Here is a 19,559-nt window from a genome sequence, read left to right as displayed (position 1 = left end):
AAAGTGTCCACGTTGGTTTCTGCAGCGGAGAACAAACCGAGCAGCAGCTCCAGAGGCTCAGAGAGGATTTCACTCCCACGTTTCGCTGCTACGTTTGTGACGAATGAAGCAGTCGATGAACAGGAGGACGCCAATAATCCTGAATGATGTGCTGACCGTGTGTGTGTGTGTGTGTGTGTGTGTGTGTGTGTGTGTGTGTGTGTGTGTGTGTGTGTGTGTGTGTGTGTGTGTGTGTGTGTGTGTGTGTGCCGGCTGTCACCACTGGACAGTCAGTGACGGCTGTATAAAAGTAGATGATTTAGACATTAAGTTAAAACAACACTACTAGATCTAAAGGTGAAATATGGGTTTAGAGTTTCTTTGTAGGAATAAATGTGATGAAATACGCAACAATTTTAGCTTTTAAAATCTGGAGCGATGTCGATTTTCTTGTGCTGTTTTCAAAAGAAATTACAAGAAATGTTTTGAAGAAAAAAAAGGGCAAAAATGTTTTTATAAAAGCAGCCAAAATTTTTAAAGGGAAAAAAATTCCCCAATTTGTTTTGAAAAAGAAAATGGGAAAAAATTGCTTATTTTAAAGAAGACATGCCCTCCAAACTCTAAAAATGAATAAATAAAAAGGGGCAAACATTTTGTGAAGAAGAAAATAAGCACATAATACATGCCCTCCAAACCCATGGGCCAAAACTCCAAAAATTTAAAATACAAAATAAATGAATGCTTTTTTTTTTTTTTGTTAATGTCCCTTGTTCTGCTGGGGGACTTCAACGCTCACGTTGGCAATGACAGTGAGACCTGGAGGGGCGTGATCGGGAGGAACGGCCCCCCCGATCTGAACCCGAGTGGTGTTTTGTTATTGGACTTCTGTGCTCGCCACAGATTGTCCATAACAAACACCATGTTCAAGCATAAGGGTGTCCATATGCGCACTTGGCATCAGGACACCCTAGGCCGCAGTTCAATGATCGACTTTGTAGTCGTATCGTTGGACTTGCGGCCGTATGTCTTGGACACTCGGGTGAAGAGAGGGGCGGAGCTGTCAACCGATCACCACCTGGTGGTGAGTTGGCTCCGATGGTGGGGGAGGACGCCGGTCAGACCTGGCAGACCCAAACGCATTGTGAGGGTCTGCTGGGAACGCCTGGCAGAGTCTCCCGTCAGAAGGAACTTCAACTCCCACCTCCGGAAGAGCTTCGACCATGTCCCGGGGGAGGCTGGGGACATTGAGTCCGAGTGGGCCGTGTTCCGTGCCTCCATTGCTGAGGCGGCCGACCCCTGCTGTGGCCGTAAGGTGGTTGGTGCCTGTCGGGGCGGCAACACCCGAACCCGCTGGTGGACACCGGCGGTAAGGGGTGCCGTCAAGCTGAAGAAGGAGTCCTATCGGGCCTTCTTGGCCTGTGGGACTCCGGAGGCAGCAGACAGGTACCGACAGGCCAAGCGGAGTGCGGCGGCGGTGGTCGCCGAGGCGAAAACCGGGGCATGGGAGGAGTTCGGCGAGGCCATGGAAAACGACTTCCGGATGGCTTCGAAGAGGTTCTGGACCACCGTCCGGCGTCTCAGGAGGGGGAAACAGTACTCCGTCAACACTGTGTATGGTGGCGACGGGGCGCTGCTGACCTCGACTCGGGACGTTGTGGATCGGTGGAAGGAATACTTCGAAGACCTCCTCAATCCCACCGACACGCCTTCCGTTGGGGAAGCAGGGCCTGGGGACCCGGGGGTGGGCTCCTCTATCTCTGGGGCTGAGGTTGCCGAGGTGGTCAAAAAACTCCTCGGTGGCAGGGCCCCGGGGGTGGGCGAGGTCCGCCCGGAGTTCCTCAAGGCCCTGGATGTTGTGGGGCTGTCGTGGCTGACACGACTCTGCAACATTGCGTGGACATCGGGGGCAGTGCCCTTGGACTGGCAGACTGGGGTGGTGGTCCCTCTTTTCAAGAAGGGGGACCGGAGGGTGTGTTCCAACTACAGGGGGATCACACTCCTCAGCCTCCCTGGTAAGGTCTATTCGGGGGTACTAGAGAGGAGGGTCCGCCGGATAGTCGAACCCCGGATAAAAAAAACTAACAAAAAAAAGAAAGAAAAAGGCGACAAAATAAAGAAAATAATGGGCACCACATTTTTTAAAAAGAAAATTATAAAAAAAGCCAAAATGTTGTAAAGAAAACATGCCTTCCAAAGTTGTAAGCCCCTCCCCCCAACACCAAAAAACCCACAAAAACATAAATCACTCTCCAGTGCTTAAAACAATATTTGACATGCCTCCCCTTTGTTGCATCATCACCCCACAAATAATGAAGTTAGAGTTATAGTACGTTTATAGTAGTTATAGTTATATTTAAATATTCTGTTTTAATCCTGTTTCATTATTTTTGTTTAAATAATATTTATTTTAAAAAAAGCTATTATAAAGTAAGGAAAAGAACCAATAAGGAGTATCGGTGGTCGCTTTAGAGAGAGCATGGTCTTTAAATGTCCTTGCCTCAATGTCCTGGAAAAGAAAAAGTTTTATTTGCAGTTAATTAGGATCTCTGCAGTTACTTGAACTCCTGATTTCTGCATCACTTTCTTCTTTTAAATCACTTAATTTTATGGAAAGGCATTCCCATAATTTCTCTTTGAAGGATTATTATTATTATTATTATGATTATGTACATTAGGCCTGCAATAAGGGATAGGTGCTGTAAAAATAAACTTTATTATTACTTACACTGACGCGACACTGACGTATAGTTTTAACGAGCGGACACAGTCATTGTGGCGTCTACGTGTGTGTGTGTGTGTGTGTGTGTGTGTGTGTGTGTGTGTGTGTGTGTGTGTGTGTGTGTGTGTGTGTGTAGTGAGTCTGCAAAGTATTTGTTAAAGCCTAATTAATTTTCCCGCCCAGTGCCGCTAATTATTGTTCACCCTTAAGGTGACCCTCTTGCCGGGGTGTTAATTGGGTGTGTGTGTGTTTCACTTCTCACTGTGCTTCATTTCTCCTTCTAACGCGCATGTGCGCGCACACACACACACACACACACACACACACACACAAAACTCACTCAGATTTCATGTTTCTATCGAAACATTGTGTTAGGCGCTGCTCTCAGATCAGGTCAATGTGGGTCAAAAAAAGCCAAAAAAAAGTCTGGTATTTTTTTGTATTTTAGCAATATTTTCTATCTGTTTTTTTTTATTACAAAAAAACCCCACAATTGGCTTGATTATTATTACTTTTTTTTTTGTTTTGTTTTCGTTTTGTTTTTTTTAATTGTGACTTTATTTTTATTCAGAGCTCTGAATTCTACTTGAGTATTTTTACTGTTAGTACTTCAACACACATTTACTTTAAGTTTATTCAACAACATGTCAGTTTTATTACCGCAGAAGTTTTTCTTCTTCTCAGAGCCTTTTTTTGGTGTCATGTCTCCAGTCTTGTTGTGCACACGGCACTAAAGCTGCCCTTATATGGTGTTTGGGGGGTCACCTGTGCTGACAGGTGACTGATGACGAGCGGGATTCATCGCTGAGCTCACCTGCTCAGAGCAGATTTGGGTGGTTAGGTTTGTGCGTCTGGAGTCGCCCCCTCTTATAGTTTCTCTGACCACAAAATGAAGAAAATATATAAGAGAAACTAGCGTTTGCTGAATGAGGCCCCGTGTGTGTGAAGGAAGGTGTGACAGGTGTGTTTTTCTTCGGTGACTCTCCTCGCTGACCCGCAGAGTCTCAGAGTTTCGTTTCCGTTGCATTCGAGCTGCATGAAGAGCTGAGAATTTAACCAGAAGCTGTTTCGGTGTCCGTTTGCGGCCCGTGCTCGTGTTGTTTGTCTCACATTAGTAGCTCACGTCTATCTGCTGCTTCTCGGCTCGTTTTTTCTCGCGCTCCTCAAACGGATGCATCATGTGCAGCTCTTCATTATTCATGTGGGCCGAGTGTATGGGATCTTTTGAGTCCACTAATGCAGGGAGTGCTTTAGTAAACGTGCACAGAAAATACTTATTTCTTAAGATATTTTCTTCACTCAGATTCCCCTTTGGATATGAAATGGCAGGAAAAACTCACAGAGGAACTCAATAAACGCTTTCTGTTGATAAGAAGTCGGATAATATGCCCCCGAGTAAGAAACCCAGCGTGATGGCGAAGACAGTCCGCCTCCTAATCCATATTACAAAACCATCCCCGGCCTGTGCGCTGTCCAAGCATAAAATCAGGGTGATACGGCGTCGCCTTTTTTATCGTGTCCCTGCACGCGGCTGTCAGAGTGGCTGACTTGATGCATGCAGTCGTGCAGTCAGTGGATTGTCAGGAAAGATGAATTTCCTGTTCCTGAGGTGGATTGCGCGATAAGGTCAGCCAGGAGACGCCTCCGTGTTTAATGGCTGCTCTGCTCCTCTGAGGGGAAGGCCGACGCCGGACGAGCCGCAGATCCAACCTGCAGCCTCTGAAACTGAAAACACAGCAGAAGCTTCAGCGCGAGGACGACCGGCAGGCTGATAGATGGACGCCGTTCTTTGATGCATTGACGGGTGGAGGTTTGCGTGAAGGGGGATCACGTGTGGTGTTGCTGATCTGTTCTGATGCTGTCTGTTGGATTGCTGATCAAAAGCAGAGCCAGAGGAGGATCCACCACACCCCCGACAGAGGTCCCAGCTAAGACACTAACGTCCTAAAATCCAAGAAACATCCTAAAATCCCAGAAATGTCCTAAAATATGACAAAGTTCCTAAAATCCTAAAAGTGTCCTAAAATCTGAGAAATGTCCTTAAATCCTAGAAATGTCCTAAAATCCTAAAAATGTTCTAAAATCCTAGAAGTCTCCCAAAATCCCAGAAATGTCCTAAAAACTGAGAAAAGTGCTAAAATCCTAAAAATATCCTTAATATTCTCAAATCGTAAAAATGTCCTAAAATCCAAGAAATGTCCTTAAATCCTAGAAATGTCCTGAAATCCTGGAAATGTCCTTTTAGTGTTCTAAAATCTGAGGAATGTCCTAAAATCTGAGAAATGTCCCTAAATCCCAGAAATGTCCTAACATCCGAGGAATGTCTCAAAATCCTAGAAACATCCCAAAATCTGAGAAATGTCTTAAAATCCTGGAAGTCTCCTAAAATCCTAGAAATGTCCTAAAATCTGAGAAAAGTGCTAAAATCTTAAAAATATCCATAATTTTCTAATCGGAAAAATGTCCTAAAATCTGAGAAATGTCCTAAAATCCTAGAAATGTCCTAAAATCCGAGAAATCCTAGAAATGTCCCATGCAGACCTGGTTCAGGCCTGTCTTGTCTTAGGGACACTCTGGAGGCTCTGCGGAGCGTCTCCTCTGCAGCCTGAAAGTTTCGTGCTTGGCGATCGTCTGTGCGGACGGCGCCGGCGTGGACGCAGACGTGGCTAACTGAAAGCTGTCTGAACGCATCGTCCTCAGCTCTGGACTCCACTCAAACCAGCAGAGAAGCTGTCACCACTGATGTGACTCAGACGTCCCGTCACACCCGCTTCAGTAAAAAAAGGACAGAAGTTCACAGAAGAGGATTTTAGGGAGCAGAGAGCCTCGCTGGGACCTCCACGATTCTGGACCGTGAGACGGAGCGATGGGGACGGTCGCTCAGGTGGATTATTTCCACGAGTAAAATCTCAAAATAATAAGTAACATTTTAATTATTTTTATTTATTTTTTGTTAAATAATTTCATAAATTCCTTTCCTTAAAATCATCATGATGGTGATCCAGGCGGCAGAATCTCACGCAACCAATAAAAATGACCGATGGAAAATATTTTAACATTTTTTTAGATGCAGCTGCACACACACTACACACACACACAAACACTACACACTACACACACACACAAACACTACACACTACACACACACACACACCAAACACACACTACACACACACCACACACACCACACACACACCACACACACACACACACACACACACACACACACACACACACACACACACACACACACACACACACACACACAAACACTACACACTACACACACACACACACCAAACACACACTACACACACACCACACACACCACACACACACCACACACACACACACCACACACCACACACACCAAACACACACAACACACACACACACACACACACACACACACACCACACACACCAAACACACACCACACACACCAAACACACACCACACACACCACACACACACACCACACACACACCACACACACACCACACACACACCACACACACACCAAACACCAAACACACAGCAAACACACACTCCACGTCTGTCTGTCGAGCCCACTGAGCAGCTGCTGAATGAGTCGGCGGTCGAGTGTTTAGCGCTCTGTGGAGGGTCGCCATGATCTCTCTGCAGCCGCGCATCAGCCGCAGAGAGGAGAAGCGTGCCCGTGGCGTGCTCGTGGCGTGCCCGTGGCGTGCTCGTGGCGTGCCCGTGGCGTGCCCGTGGTGTGCCCGTGGTGTGCTGGAGGAGGTTTATTAGGGCGCTGGGCTGCAGAGAGGCCCTGTGACGAGTTGAATGGAGCCCAGCGGTCGCTCACACTTCCCGGTTAACGGGTCCATTACCTCTGTGGTCGCCCAAATTTAGAGTCACACAGACAGCGAGGGGGAAGCACGGCGACCGTTTGTGCCCCCTCGGGGTTTCGTCATGTCACAAAGTGTGTTTTTCCTGAACTGTCACAGACAGGAAGTACTGTTCAGTACAAACCAAAAGATTTGTAATTTCTTTCTCAAATTAGGGCGCTGTTAGGGCGCTGTAGTTTCCACTGTCGGAGTTACCAAATGTCCAAAGTTAACATTTTAGGTTTATATTAAGAAATTTAAAAAAAAAGGGATTCTTTAAAAATCACACGTAATGTTTTTAAGAAAAATAAATAAATTGCCAATTAGTTTGTTTTAAAAATCACCAAAATAAACATTTTTAAAAAATCCAAAAATGTAACAGAAAAAAACCATTTTTTTTTCTTTAAAAATTAAGAAAAAAAAAAATCACAAATATATCACAGAATTTTTGAAGTTAACTGCGATCTGTGGCATTTTTTAATCAGATGTTTTCAGTGCCATTATTTTACATTTAAAGTCAGTTATGAAGTCTGTTTTTAACCTTTAACACCTGGAGCGACATCAGTTTTCTCCTGTTGCAGTAAAAAAAAATCAAACAAACACTGTCACCAAAAGCTGTTGTTTTTTTTAATCACCCCCAAAAAAGGCAATTTGTTTTCTTAAAAAAACAACAAAAAAAGATAAAAAATAGTAAAAAATTTGAACAGAAAAAAAGGCAGCGTGTGTGTGCGTGCGTGCGTGCGTGCGCATGTGTACGTGTGTGTGCGTGCATGCGTGTGTGTACGTGTGTGTGTGCGTGTGTGCGTGTGTGTGTGTGCATGTCCTGCAGTAAAACCTCTGCACATTATCTGCTGCGTCTCTTTTTATGGACGCTCCTGGAGTGACTCTCTCCTTCACCTCTAAAACCTCATAACTCTGCTACTGTTGTCTGTCAGTCCACACACACACACACACACGCACACACACACACACACACACACGCACACACACGCACACACACACACACACACACACACACACACTGCAGCCTACTGATGCTCTGCTGTTTTCCTGCAGACGCAGAGAGAGGAAGCCGGAGGCCTCGAGGACGCTGATCAGCGCTGACGGACGAGTCATGAACGTCAACGAGCCAAAGTAAACACAGACACTTTTTTTTTTTGATAAAGTTTTTTTTAAAATAGTTTAAGTCTTTTTCAAACAAAAGTCTAAAAGAATAAATGTTGGCATTTTACGTTTCTGCAAACTACAGATTCTTTTTTTACGTTTCATTGCGAAATGCGTTGATCGTAACTGATCTCGTGACAACGCTGTGGTTACGATTAGGCACTAATTCATTTTGTTATGGAGAGAAAAACATTATAGGGACGAATGATATTAGATTTTTACCAAAATCTGATATGCTAATTTTTTTCTTTAACAAATCACCAACATTTTTTTTTTAAAAAAGGCAAAAGTTTAACAACAACAAAAAAAATCACCAAAAAATTACAATGGAAAAAAAAATTGCCAAAAACTTTTAAAGACAAAAAAAAAAAAGCAAAAAATTTTTCTTTAAAATTTGCCAGGCGTTTTAGATAAATCATCAAAAATGTGTGAAGACAAAAACAATCATCAAAGATTATTTCTTTAAAAATCACCAAAGAATGTTAAATAAAAAATCTTAAAAAATGCCAAAACACCTAAGTGTAAATGAACTGCTAAGGAGCATCAGTCGTTTCAGTAAAATGTACGGTGCTGAAAATGCGACGCACAAACCGTGAAAACACTGAACAGTACTTTCACTCTTTTTTTAAATTAATATTTACTTTTACTGAAGAGATATTTTCAATGCAGGACTTAAACTATGGAGGAGTGTTTTTCCTCTGTGATGTTTGTACTTTTATTTGCGTTTCCTCCATCACTGGTGAACTCTGGTCTCAGTGGCTCCGTTATGCTTCGGGCTCTGTTTTGATTGACGCTGCAGGAAATGGACCGTGCCGCTCATCGACGGCAGCCGGCGCAGCACAAAGCAACACGACTGCTTCTCATTCTGTTCAGCCGGAGCAACAAAACATCCAATCGACTGCTTCAATTTAGTTTCAGGAAAAATAATAAAGAAAAACGGGCTCCAGCTCCGCTCTCACGCAGCTTCCTTCACACTCGTTCATAACTGTAATGTGTTTTCTTTGAGACCCTCCTCCTGCGCCCGCTCGTTCGGACGGCGAGGTGGAGAAACACGAGCAGGTGCTGCACGATTGCTTTATTGGCGGCCTTCGTTTGTTGATCTCTGGCACCTGATTGGCTCTGTGCAGCAGCGTGCAGAGTGGGGGGGGCAACCTGATAGCTGCGGGCCCCCGGCCTCCCTGCATTATCCAGAGTTTATATCCAGAGCAAGGCCGCGGGGTCGAGGCCTTAAAACGCGACTGATTTCATTTGTAATCTGAGCTGAGGACACACTCAGGTCAGGAACGCATCCTCGATGTGACGGATCACTTTACATCAGCAGGAAGACACGAAGGTCCGAAAACATCACGTCAAAATCGAGCTTTAACAAATATTATATATCAAGATTATTTTCTACTTTCATTGAGTTTCCAGTCCAGATTGTGTATTTGAGTGTAATCAGTGAATTTGCAGCTCAGCTCCTACAATAAGTCTAAAATACACTGTGGAAACTAAATAGTTACATTCAGACTGTTCAGGTCCAAAAATGCTCCATTGAAACCCATTCAAACTGACATTTTTGATCCCACAGCCATCAGAGCAGAAAAACAGGACTTGTATTATTTCTGGGTGTCATTCTGGGCTTTTGACTCTGAATTTGTCATTTTGACTATTTTCCACCTGATGAGGTCATTTTGACCATATTTGGCATATGGAGGAAATACATGCTATTTCCACTAGGTGACCTGTCACAGTCAATGTAGCTGCTGATCACTGACATATCCCAGACTGTCAGCAGCTACACTCACACACTGACATATCCCAGACTGTCAGCAGCTACACTCACACACTGACATATCCCAGACTGTCAGCAGCTACACTCACACACTGACATATCCCAGACTGTCAGCAGCTACACTCACACACTGACATATCCCAGACTGTCAGCAGCTACACTCACACACTGACATATCCCAGACTGTCAGCAGCTACACTCACACACTGACATATCCCAGACTGTCAGCAGCTACACTCACACACTGACATATCCCAGACTGTCAGCAGCTACACTCACACACTGACATATCCCAGACTGTCAGCAGCTACACTCACACACTGACATATCCCAGACTGTTAGCAGCTACACTCACACACTGAGGAGGAGGAGACTCAACATCATTAATTTTTTGTAGAATGGGTTTTACGTCCAAAAAATTTGTGGCGCCATTACAAAAATCTAGCATTTAGAGGGTTAAAATTCTGAAAATGAATGAATATTTTATATTTATGATCAGGGCTGATGTTGGTTAATAAAATAAACTCAATGAAAGTAGAAAATCATATTGATATGTAATATTTTTTTAAAGCATGATATTGAAAAGCACATTTTGTTCACAAAGAGATACGAGTGTGTGCGATATTAAAGCGGGCCCCAAAGGGTTAATGTCAAGCACGGTTAAGTCGAGACTGTTTATGCAAAAGTTTTTTAAGTAGTTAGATTTTAGTTAAAAAAGCTAATTTCCTCTAAAGAATCAATAAAACGTGTCTTCTTGTCTGTGTTCATTCACAGGCTCGACTTCTCTCTAACTGAAGACGAAGAAAACAACTCGATCGTCTTAAACCTGGAGGTTTACAGGTACGAAACGCTGAGATCAAACTCTCTACAGCTTCATTCATACTTGGTCATGGAAAACCTGGAAAAGTCATGGAATTTGCAAATAGCAATTCCCAAGCTGTGAAAGTTGTTGGAAAACTAAATATGCCCTGAAAGTTTTGGGAAAGTCTTAAATTTTATTTCATTTTTCTTATTGATGAAAAAAATCACCAAATAAAACATGATGCACACCAAAAATTTTACAATAAACTTCGCTACATTTTTTTAAGTAATTGAAAAAAAAAGGAATTAAAAAAATAAATTAATTAAAAATATGGATTTTGGGACGTTTCTGAGATTTTAGGGCATTTCGAGGATTTGAGGACATTGTTCAGATTTTATGACATATGTCGTATTTTAGGATATTTATGAGACTTTAGGATGTTTATCAGATTTTAGGATGTTTCTGGGATTTTTGTACATTTCTCGGATTTTAGAACATTGCTAGAAATTTAGGACATTTCTCTGTTTTCAAGATGTTTCACAGATTTTAGGACATTTCTCGGATTTTAGGATGTTTCTAAGATTTTAGGGCATATCTCAGCTGTTTTTTGGATTTTAGGACATTATGCAGATTTTAGGATATTTTGAGGATTTGAGGATGTTCTTAGGATTTTTGGACATTTCTAGGAATTTAGGATGTTTCTCTGATTTTAGGACATCAGGGTCTCAGCTGTGTCCTCTGTCGGGGTGTGGGGATCCTCCACTGGCTATTTTTTGATCAACAAGCTCTATAATGATGCTGTTTTATGTCTCTGACACCTTATGGAGACTAAAAGGACAAAAACTATTCAGTGTAATTCGCTTTATTTTTATTGTGAATTAGAAAACAGCTGGGGGGCCACCTGGCACGCTGTGGGGGACCAGATTTGGCCCGCGGGCCGTATTGTGAGTATCACTGATATAAAGACCTGTTCTCCCCTCACAGACACATGGACACCTCTCTGATCGACGTGGACGTCCAGCCGACGTACGCCAGGGTCACCGTCAAAGGAAAGGTACGCTGTGGAGATTTAAACAGTTGAGTTTTGAACCTTTGGGATTATTCGTTTTGTTATTTTAGTTTTGCTCAGCTCTGTTTCGTCTGCACGCTCTGTGTTTTCCAACAAACGCAGCAGCTCAGCTTCTTTAAACAGCCTAAAGTGCAGCAGCAGAGACTTCGACACACAAACACTCACAAGTTTACAGGTCAGAGTGCTGCTGGCTCATTTCTGAGGTCGGCCTCCACAGTATCGAAGAATTCAGGTCTTTAAAAATCGATGAAAAAGAATAATTTCTCCTTTGGGCCAAAACGCATCTGAAAATCTGAAAATCTTTCACTCTCACCGTTTTCTTCAGGACATTTCCTCAGAGCTGCAGGCTCACTTTCACTCCCCACACAGTCATACTGGACGGTGGCCAGTTTAACCTCAGACTGCTGCTGTCAGCCAGAGAAGGTCCTTGCTCAAGGGCACTGCGACAGTCGTTGGCTAAGAAGTCAGACAGTTTGGGGATTCAAACCAAAGCACTCACCTACAGCAGCTTTTTAATTCCTCTCAGACAAAACTGTTGCTCAGAAAAGATAAATACAGTCAAATTATTTAACCTTTTGATGACCTGGCAAAGTGGCTTTATTTTATTAAAAGTCATGAGAAAAAATGCTTAAAAGATGAAAATAATAAAACTGTAAAATATCGTAAAGGAATAATTAATAATGTAGGTCACTGGACGTTTTTCCTTTGCTTCTTTAAAAGTAGTTTTCCACATCTACTCATTTCTTTATTGCGTCTTTCTTGTTTACTATGTTGATAATAGCAAGAAATCTATGAAAAGTACAAGAAAATTACCTGAAAATTTCCCCCAAACCCTCCAACCCATATCCATATCAACCCAAAACAAAACGTACAGAGCAAGAAATGACCTGAAAAAGCCTAAAAATGATAATAATTCAGTAAAATAATTTTCGAATAAAAGTATGAATATAGTTCACTGGACATTTTTCCTTAGCTCTAAAAAAATAGTTTTCTTCATCTGTTAATCTCTTGTTTGGGTCTTTCTTGTTTACAATGCTGATAAAAAACAAACAAACAAACAAACAAAGAAAGGGGGAAAAAACTGAAAAATGCTAAGAATAGTATAATAGTAAATAGTATTCTTGATCTACTAATCTCTTTTTTGCATATTTCTTGTTTACTATGCCAATAATAGCAAAAAAATCTAAGAAAAGTACATGAAAATTACTAGAAAATCCCCACCACCAAAAAAAGAAGTAATAAAAAAAAATCAAACAAGAAATGAGCTGAAAAAATGCTTAAATATCTCAATTTCATGTGTCGGCACGTTTATTTTTGAGTTTTCCGGTGAACTGGTTTGTCACCAGTATGGAGGGCCTGGTGGAGGGAAGTGTGATGGATGAGGAGTCAGATTCAGGGCAAATAAAAGGCCGTCAGGAGCTGCTGAATCATCAGACGTGTTTCTGACGCTCTGATACGTTTATGGAGGGAGTTTATTACCTGCTGCAAAGTCATTTCCCACCAGTGATCTTCACACACAACGTCAGCTGTCCGGTGCTGAGACAGCTGCGCTCTTTTCTCTGGTGAACTGATCATCCGACGTGTTCGAATAGATAAAAAACAACCTGCCAGACGTGTAAGATTCGTGTCAGCAGGCGCTCGAGTATTTATCTGTTGTCAGCTGTTCATTTCCCGCTCTGCGTGAGATCTGCTGGAGTCTGACTGCTTTATTGTGACGGGAGGCTTCAGTTCTGCACGTCATCGTAAATACAGTTTACCACCAGGGGACACGTGCAGAAAACTGTCGAGTCACGGCTTAAACTCAGACAGAAATATGCAGTCTCGCTGTTTTCGTCATGCGCTGAATCATCTCTGTGCATATCGATTCTTGTGCAGCTCTCGTCAGACCTGTCGGTGAGAAAAACAGCAAAGAAGGACAGTTTCACTGTTTGTGTCGCATCCTTTCTCCTGCAGATGAGCAGTTACGCACGTCTGGAACTGTTTTTTAAAATACTTTAAGTTTTATCATTTTTTACAAATATAACAACATTATAGGTATTAAATAATGTTTAACTCAATCAATCAATCAATGACACTTTATTTGTGTAGCACTTTTAGCACACACACACACACATGCACACAAGCATGTGAATAAAAACACACACACACAAAAAATCAAAAACAGGGCTCACTAAAATAGTGAACTGAGGAAACGCTGCCATAAGTACAGAAATGCCAGTGGCAGAATTGAAATATAAAAATAAATTAATACGAAAATAAGATAAAAAAAATGATAATAATAATGATAAAAAAATAAGTAAAATACTCAAACTGTAAAAAAGAGGTAAATGAAAGGACAACGGCACAAAGTAAAATAATAAATCCATATGTTATAGAAATAATAATAAAATGATACAGGGCGTGGTGAATAAATAGTCCAGATAACAATTAAAAAGGAGTCTTTAATCTGTCGTCCTCGTTTCACCTGCAGCTGCTCATCAGAGAGGCGGCTTCATGTGTTACAGCTGACTTCTTTTCATGCTCTACGTGCGGAGGATTTAAATCTTCCCACAAACCGACCACGGCGACCTTTAAGCCTGATTAAACAGCTGTTTGGCCACACATAAATCCAACAGCTGTAATCTTTCTGTTTTGTTGTTTCTGCTTCTGTTTCCGCCCTCCAGCAAACAAATTACAAACACTGAGTCCTGCAGCTGCACGGCTCTCCTGTCCTGAATGTCACGCCTCCACTTCAGGCCGTTAGCGTGTTTATGGATGGTTGTTTTATGCCGAGGAGCAGCCTGATTGGACGGGTGGCGTGATTTACGCAGCGATACATCAACTCAGGCCTTCAAAGTTCCTGCTAAATATGACGAGGTGTAGAGGAGCGGGGGGGCTGACTGTAGGAGGTGTCTGAGTGTGTGTGAGTGTGTGTGTGTGTGTGTGTGAGTGTGTGTGTGTGTATATATCAAGTTAATCACATCTAACAGCAGGATCCACAGTATCAAAATCAAAAATAAATAAATACATAAATGAATGAATGAATGAATAAATGTGTCAGTAAATAAATGAAAACGCAAAAAATGCCAAAAAGGATTTAATTTCTCATTTAATTTTTAATTTTCCATTTTATTCATCAATTTATTCATTTTCCCATTTAATTTTCTTTCTTTTTTTATTTACAAAAATGAATAAGCAAAAACATGAAAATGAATAAATTGATCAATATAAGTTTCCATTTTACTTATCAATTTTTTTTATATTTATTTGCTTATTTATTTTTGTAACATTTTCCACTTTGTGTATAAATCCCCCTATTTATTTAATTTCCCATTTTATCTTCCATTTTACATATTTACATTTTCAATTTATTTATTGATGTAATTATTTATGCATTTATTTATGTGTTCTTTTTCCTATTTTCCTTTCCCTCCATTTATTTTTTTAAATAAATAAATGAATATTAAGTAATGAAAATGCCCAAAATGTTAATATTTATTTAATTTTACATTTTATTTATCAAGTTATTTGTTTCCCATTTGACTCCCTGATGGCACAAAGGCCCGTCACTTTGTCGATGAGAGTCGACGGTCAGAGGGATGTCGTCTGCTGTAAAACACTCTGAGGCAAACTGTGTTTGTAAACTTTTTTATTTTCGGTTTCAGTCCTCCATACCGCAGAGGAGTTTTCCCTCTTCTGTGCCGGCTGTGACGACGGTCTCCCCCAGAGTCCCCCTAACAATCAAATAAAAGTAAATTGAAAAATGAAAAAAGTTTAATTTTACGCCCATTATTCCTCCCACGTGGATCTTCTTGGTTTCCGCAGGATTTCGCCGCAGTGATTCATTGCCGCTGTTCTCAGTCGGAGCTATTCTGGTCACTCTCCCACGTCTTTTCTGGAAAGTGTACCTATAAAAAGGCCCGCTAATGATTAAAGTCATTTGACACACTGGGACGGCGGCGGTGCCAGATCAGCGTATTAATCTTGCTAATTAAAGTTGTGAATAATTTACTTTGCAGATATTTCAGGTGGTTCTGCCCGCTGAAGTGAAGCCCGACAGCTCGACAGCTCAGAGGTCCCAAACCACGGGACACCTGGTCCTCACCATGTCCAGGGTACGTACGGTCGCACATCGGGCCGCAGCACACGGAGACCCGAGTTAGGACGTCATGACGTCTGCCGGTTCGAAAATACAGACTTTAAACCACGGCAGCAACGAAAGACGGTGATGAGCTGCTCAAACAGCTCAACCCTACATCTAAAACACATTTTTACTGGCCCCCGGTAGGGTGCTGAGTGGCCCCCAAACATTTTCTAATTCACAGCCAAACATAAAATGATTCACACTGGGGACTGATTTTGTCCTTTTAGTCTCCATAAGGTGTCAGAGACATAAAACAGCATCATTATAGAGCTTGTTGATCAAAAAAAGAGCCAGAGGAGGATCCCCCACACCCCCGACAGAGGACACAGCTGAGACACTGATGTCCTAAAATCAGAGAAACATCCTGAATTCCCAGAAATGTCCTAAAATCCTAGAAACATTTACATTTCAATAAATGTTCAACAATCCTAGAAATGTCCTAAAATCCGAGAAATGTTATAAAAATGTTATAAAATCAAAAAAATTACCCTAAAATACTACAAATATTCTAAAACCCTAGAAATGTCCTAAAATCCATGAAATGTTCTAAAATTATTATTATTATTGATAATAACAATCATAATTTTCTGGACATTTCACTTTTTGAATTATCTTTTAACATTTTCTCTCTCTTCCTTTTAAAAACTAATTTTTCAGGTCTCTTTCTAATTTCTTGCACTTTGTGGAACATTTCTTGCCAAGTTGCTCGTTGCCGTTCCAGCTATGATTTCCAAAGAAATCAAACACATTTTCTGAGGTTTCAAAGCTTTTAATGCGTGTGAGAGGCGTCTGAATGCAGCACAAGAAAAGTGATGCCGTTCCAGGTTTTAAAGGGTTAATGAGGGGGAATCTTTATGGAGTCCATAAAGCCGCGCAGCTGCTGATGCTGCCGAGTCAGAGCTGCAACTATTAATCCTCCGTATGGCGTCTGATGCATCCTGCACCAGAGCGACAGTAAACGCTTCAGAAATGAAAGACACTTCCAGTAAACGTGTTTTTTTTTCTTTTTAGGCTGACGGTGAAATCAAAGTGACAAAGACCGTCTCACGTCGGCCCCGAGCGTGTCCGAGCGGACGCAGCAGCTCGCCGCACGACAATAAAAGGTAAAAACTACATTTAATTTCAAAGCTGTTCTGATGTTAGTCATATTTATTTTTCATGTTTTTTTATTTCTTTTATTTTTCATTGTTTATATTTCACATTCTAAGTAAGTATGTACAAAAAAAGATATATAACAACTAAAGATAAAAAAACGGAAATATCCAAAATATATTAAAAATAACACAAAGGGACCAAAAGAAACTGCAGTATAAACAATACAAATACACATACTGAAACTATTTATTTCTGCACCACAAATTCTGGTGTACACTTTTTATGTTTGGGATTTATTTCCTTCACCCCCATTATTATTATTATTATTTTTTTACACTTTTATTTTTATATTTTATTTAATAACTTCTTTAGGTCAATTCAGATTTTTTTTTTTTACTTTTCTTTTCTTTGGCGCTAAATTAAGGTAATTTTCTTGTAATTTTTTACTAGCTTCTCGCATATTTTGGGTCATTTCTTGTTCAGTTGCTCATTTTTCTCTTTTGTGAGAATTCAAGCCAGTTAGCCAGAGTTTAAAGGGTTAAATGTATTTTTTTTGTTATTTTCTGCAGTTATTTCAGGGTTAACGTTTGTTTTCGTCAGTTTAATAAATGGTTTAATTTGTCAGTGTGAACACAAATCCAGAATCAGGAATCACAATCCAGAACCAAAAGGCAAAAATTTTTGATTTGGATTAATTGTGAGCACCGCTGCTGTTACAGAGACTTTAACCCTTTGAAACCTACACAGATTGGCTTGATTTCTTTTATGAACCAGAGAAATAGGCAGTGAGCAACTTTTTTTTTAAAAAAAGAGCCAGAAATTAGTAAAAAGTACAAGAAAATTACCTGAAAATTAGCCAAAACAGACAAAAAAACAACCAACCAAAAAAAGAATGGAAATTACTGAAAAACTGCTAAAAAAAAAGAAGAAGAAAGAAATATATATTAGAAAGAAATATATATATTAGAAAAATATTCTGATAATTTTAAATATTGTTCTTGGGAATTTTTCCCCTAGCTTTTTTTTATATGTATATTTTTAAAAGTACTAATTTGTTGCAATTTGAATGTTGTTTCTTGTCAAGTTGGTCACTGCCCTTTTTTTCCCGTTTTTCAATTAAAAACAAAAAAACAAAAAAGACATTTGCTCCAGGCTCAGATGCTCCCAGTAAAACTGAGGTGCTGTTGGATTTTTGCCAAGTCGTACAAATACTGTTGTACTTCTGTGTGTGTTTCTGGTAACAAAGTATGAAAGAATAATAAATACTAAGTTTGAGGTATTAATGAGCCGTAAAGAGCGGCTCGCGGCAGAGCCGAGGCCTGCAGGCGGCTCGGCGGTCTGTGTGTTTGTGTGAATTCATCAGAGTCGAGCGCTGGTCTCGGTCGGCCGCGGTGTGACTCTCTGCTTGGCCTTGAGTTGAATACACACTCACTGAAAAGCCTCTGGCTTATCAGGTCCCTGTTGTCCTAATTACAGATGCCTGTTGTATATTAAACGCTCCGCATGGTTCAATTTATCAGCCGTGTTGATGGTAGCGCTCTCCCTGCTAATGACCACAGACTGGACACAGATAACCTTGACCAGAGCTGCAGCGTCGCACCGGAGGGGAGATTCTCACACACAGGAAATACTCAGGCTCCTCTGACGGGTTTAGTCCCGGCTTTACGTTCAGGCTGTGGTGGAAGTGGAGTGATATTTATTTAGGGAGCTTCATGTTCTTCAGAAGAAGTCTGATGAAGAAAGTGAAGCTCGAAACGTCCCCTGGGTGGTGATTTGTACAGTCCGGTGTGCAGACTCTGTTTTTCACTTGATCTCTTGTCCACCACATAATATTCCTCATTTTTATTTATTGGTTTATTTTTCAGTGACAAAGCAGTAAACATAAGGTGGAGAACGAATCACTGATGTGTTGCATACAGGGTTTGTAGCTGAGGCCAATTTGCGACCTCTGTCCCTGCATGAGCTTTTCTATCTAAGAATAAGGTGCAGGTAGATTTATTAGTCATTTACAATTTGTCCTTGATCCTGCTTCATCTTTGAAAAGTTGAAGGTTAATTAAAATCAGCAGCTACTATGAAGATTTCATCTGTTTCTTTGGGCACGTTGCTGCTGATGTCATCATACGATTCCTGCAGTGCATTTTTTGAATTTGCATCAAAATCTCGTGTCCAGTCGGCTCTGAACAAGGTCCGCCCATCCAGTGCAACAGCTTGATCCGGGATGTCAGGGGTTAACCATGTCTCTGTGAAGATCTCTGATTTGTTTTATATAAGGTTGATGTTTTATTGTGAACTGTCCCTGTTTAAATAAAATTACATTACATGCACCTGTGAAAGGTGCCTTTTGGTGTCGCAAACTTGCGTAAAAAGGACAGTCAAAGCGGCAGTATTTTACAATTTTGGAATGAGAACAATGGGCTGGAAAAAAATTAGCCAAGAACCCTCATTTTCTTGTTCTTTTTATTTAATTCTTGCAAATTTTTGCATCATTTCTTCTTTCGTTGCTCATTGCCTCCTTCCCATGATTTTAAAAGAAATTAAGCCAATTTGCTCAAATTTCAATCAGTTTGGCAGACTACTCCAAACGCAGAGGAAACCTGACTGAAACGACACATTGAGGGTGTTTTCATGACTCAGCACTACAGTGCTACATAGTAAAGTGAACCCTGATGAGGTTTGGTTCAGGTTAGTTTCAGGTTAGCTTCACCTCTTAATGACCGCATTAATCCGCAGTGCTGTCTGAGTTCTGTTTCTGCGCTCCTCGCCGCATCATCATTACCATTTTATGGCCGGCAGCCGCTTCTTGTCCTTCAGCCGGCCCCATCAAATACAGCGAAGAGCCGCGCCGCGATCCCGTCCCCTCAGATTAAACATTCAATAAAAATGCTAAGCCGCTCCGCGGCAAGGTGACGGGTGAGCGGCACTGCCGGCTGCAGAGTTATTGCACCGTTTGGACATTATTAGCGGTGCCCTTTGACCCCGGG

The 19,559-nt window shown here is 41.2% G+C and overlaps 1 protein-coding gene across 2 annotated transcripts in view; it reads left to right on the top strand.

Moving 5' to 3' along the window:
* dnaaf11 (dynein axonemal assembly factor 11) overlaps positions 1–19,559 on the top strand; it is a 50,546-nt gene that overhangs the window by 7,211 nt on the left and 23,776 nt on the right. For both annotated transcript variants that reach the window (XM_088085949.1, XM_042497417.2), the window contains exons 7-11: positions 7,606–7,683; positions 10,262–10,327; positions 11,274–11,343; positions 15,357–15,452; positions 16,493–16,584. In XM_088085949.1, coding sequence (XP_087942075.1) covers positions 7,606–7,683; positions 10,262–10,327; positions 11,274–11,343; positions 15,357–15,452; positions 16,493–16,584 — 402 coding nt within the window. The remainder of the gene's footprint in view (positions 1–7,605; positions 7,684–10,261; positions 10,328–11,273; positions 11,344–15,356; positions 15,453–16,492; positions 16,585–19,559) is intronic.

Source organism: Plectropomus leopardus, chromosome 12, assembly GCF_026936395.1.
Source record: "Plectropomus leopardus strain MGB_pleo_1.0 chromosome 12, ASM2693639v1, whole genome shotgun sequence".
Lineage (NCBI taxonomy): Eukaryota > Metazoa > Chordata > Actinopteri > Perciformes > Serranidae > Plectropomus > Plectropomus leopardus.
This window is presented reverse-complemented; position numbering and strand designations above follow the sequence as displayed.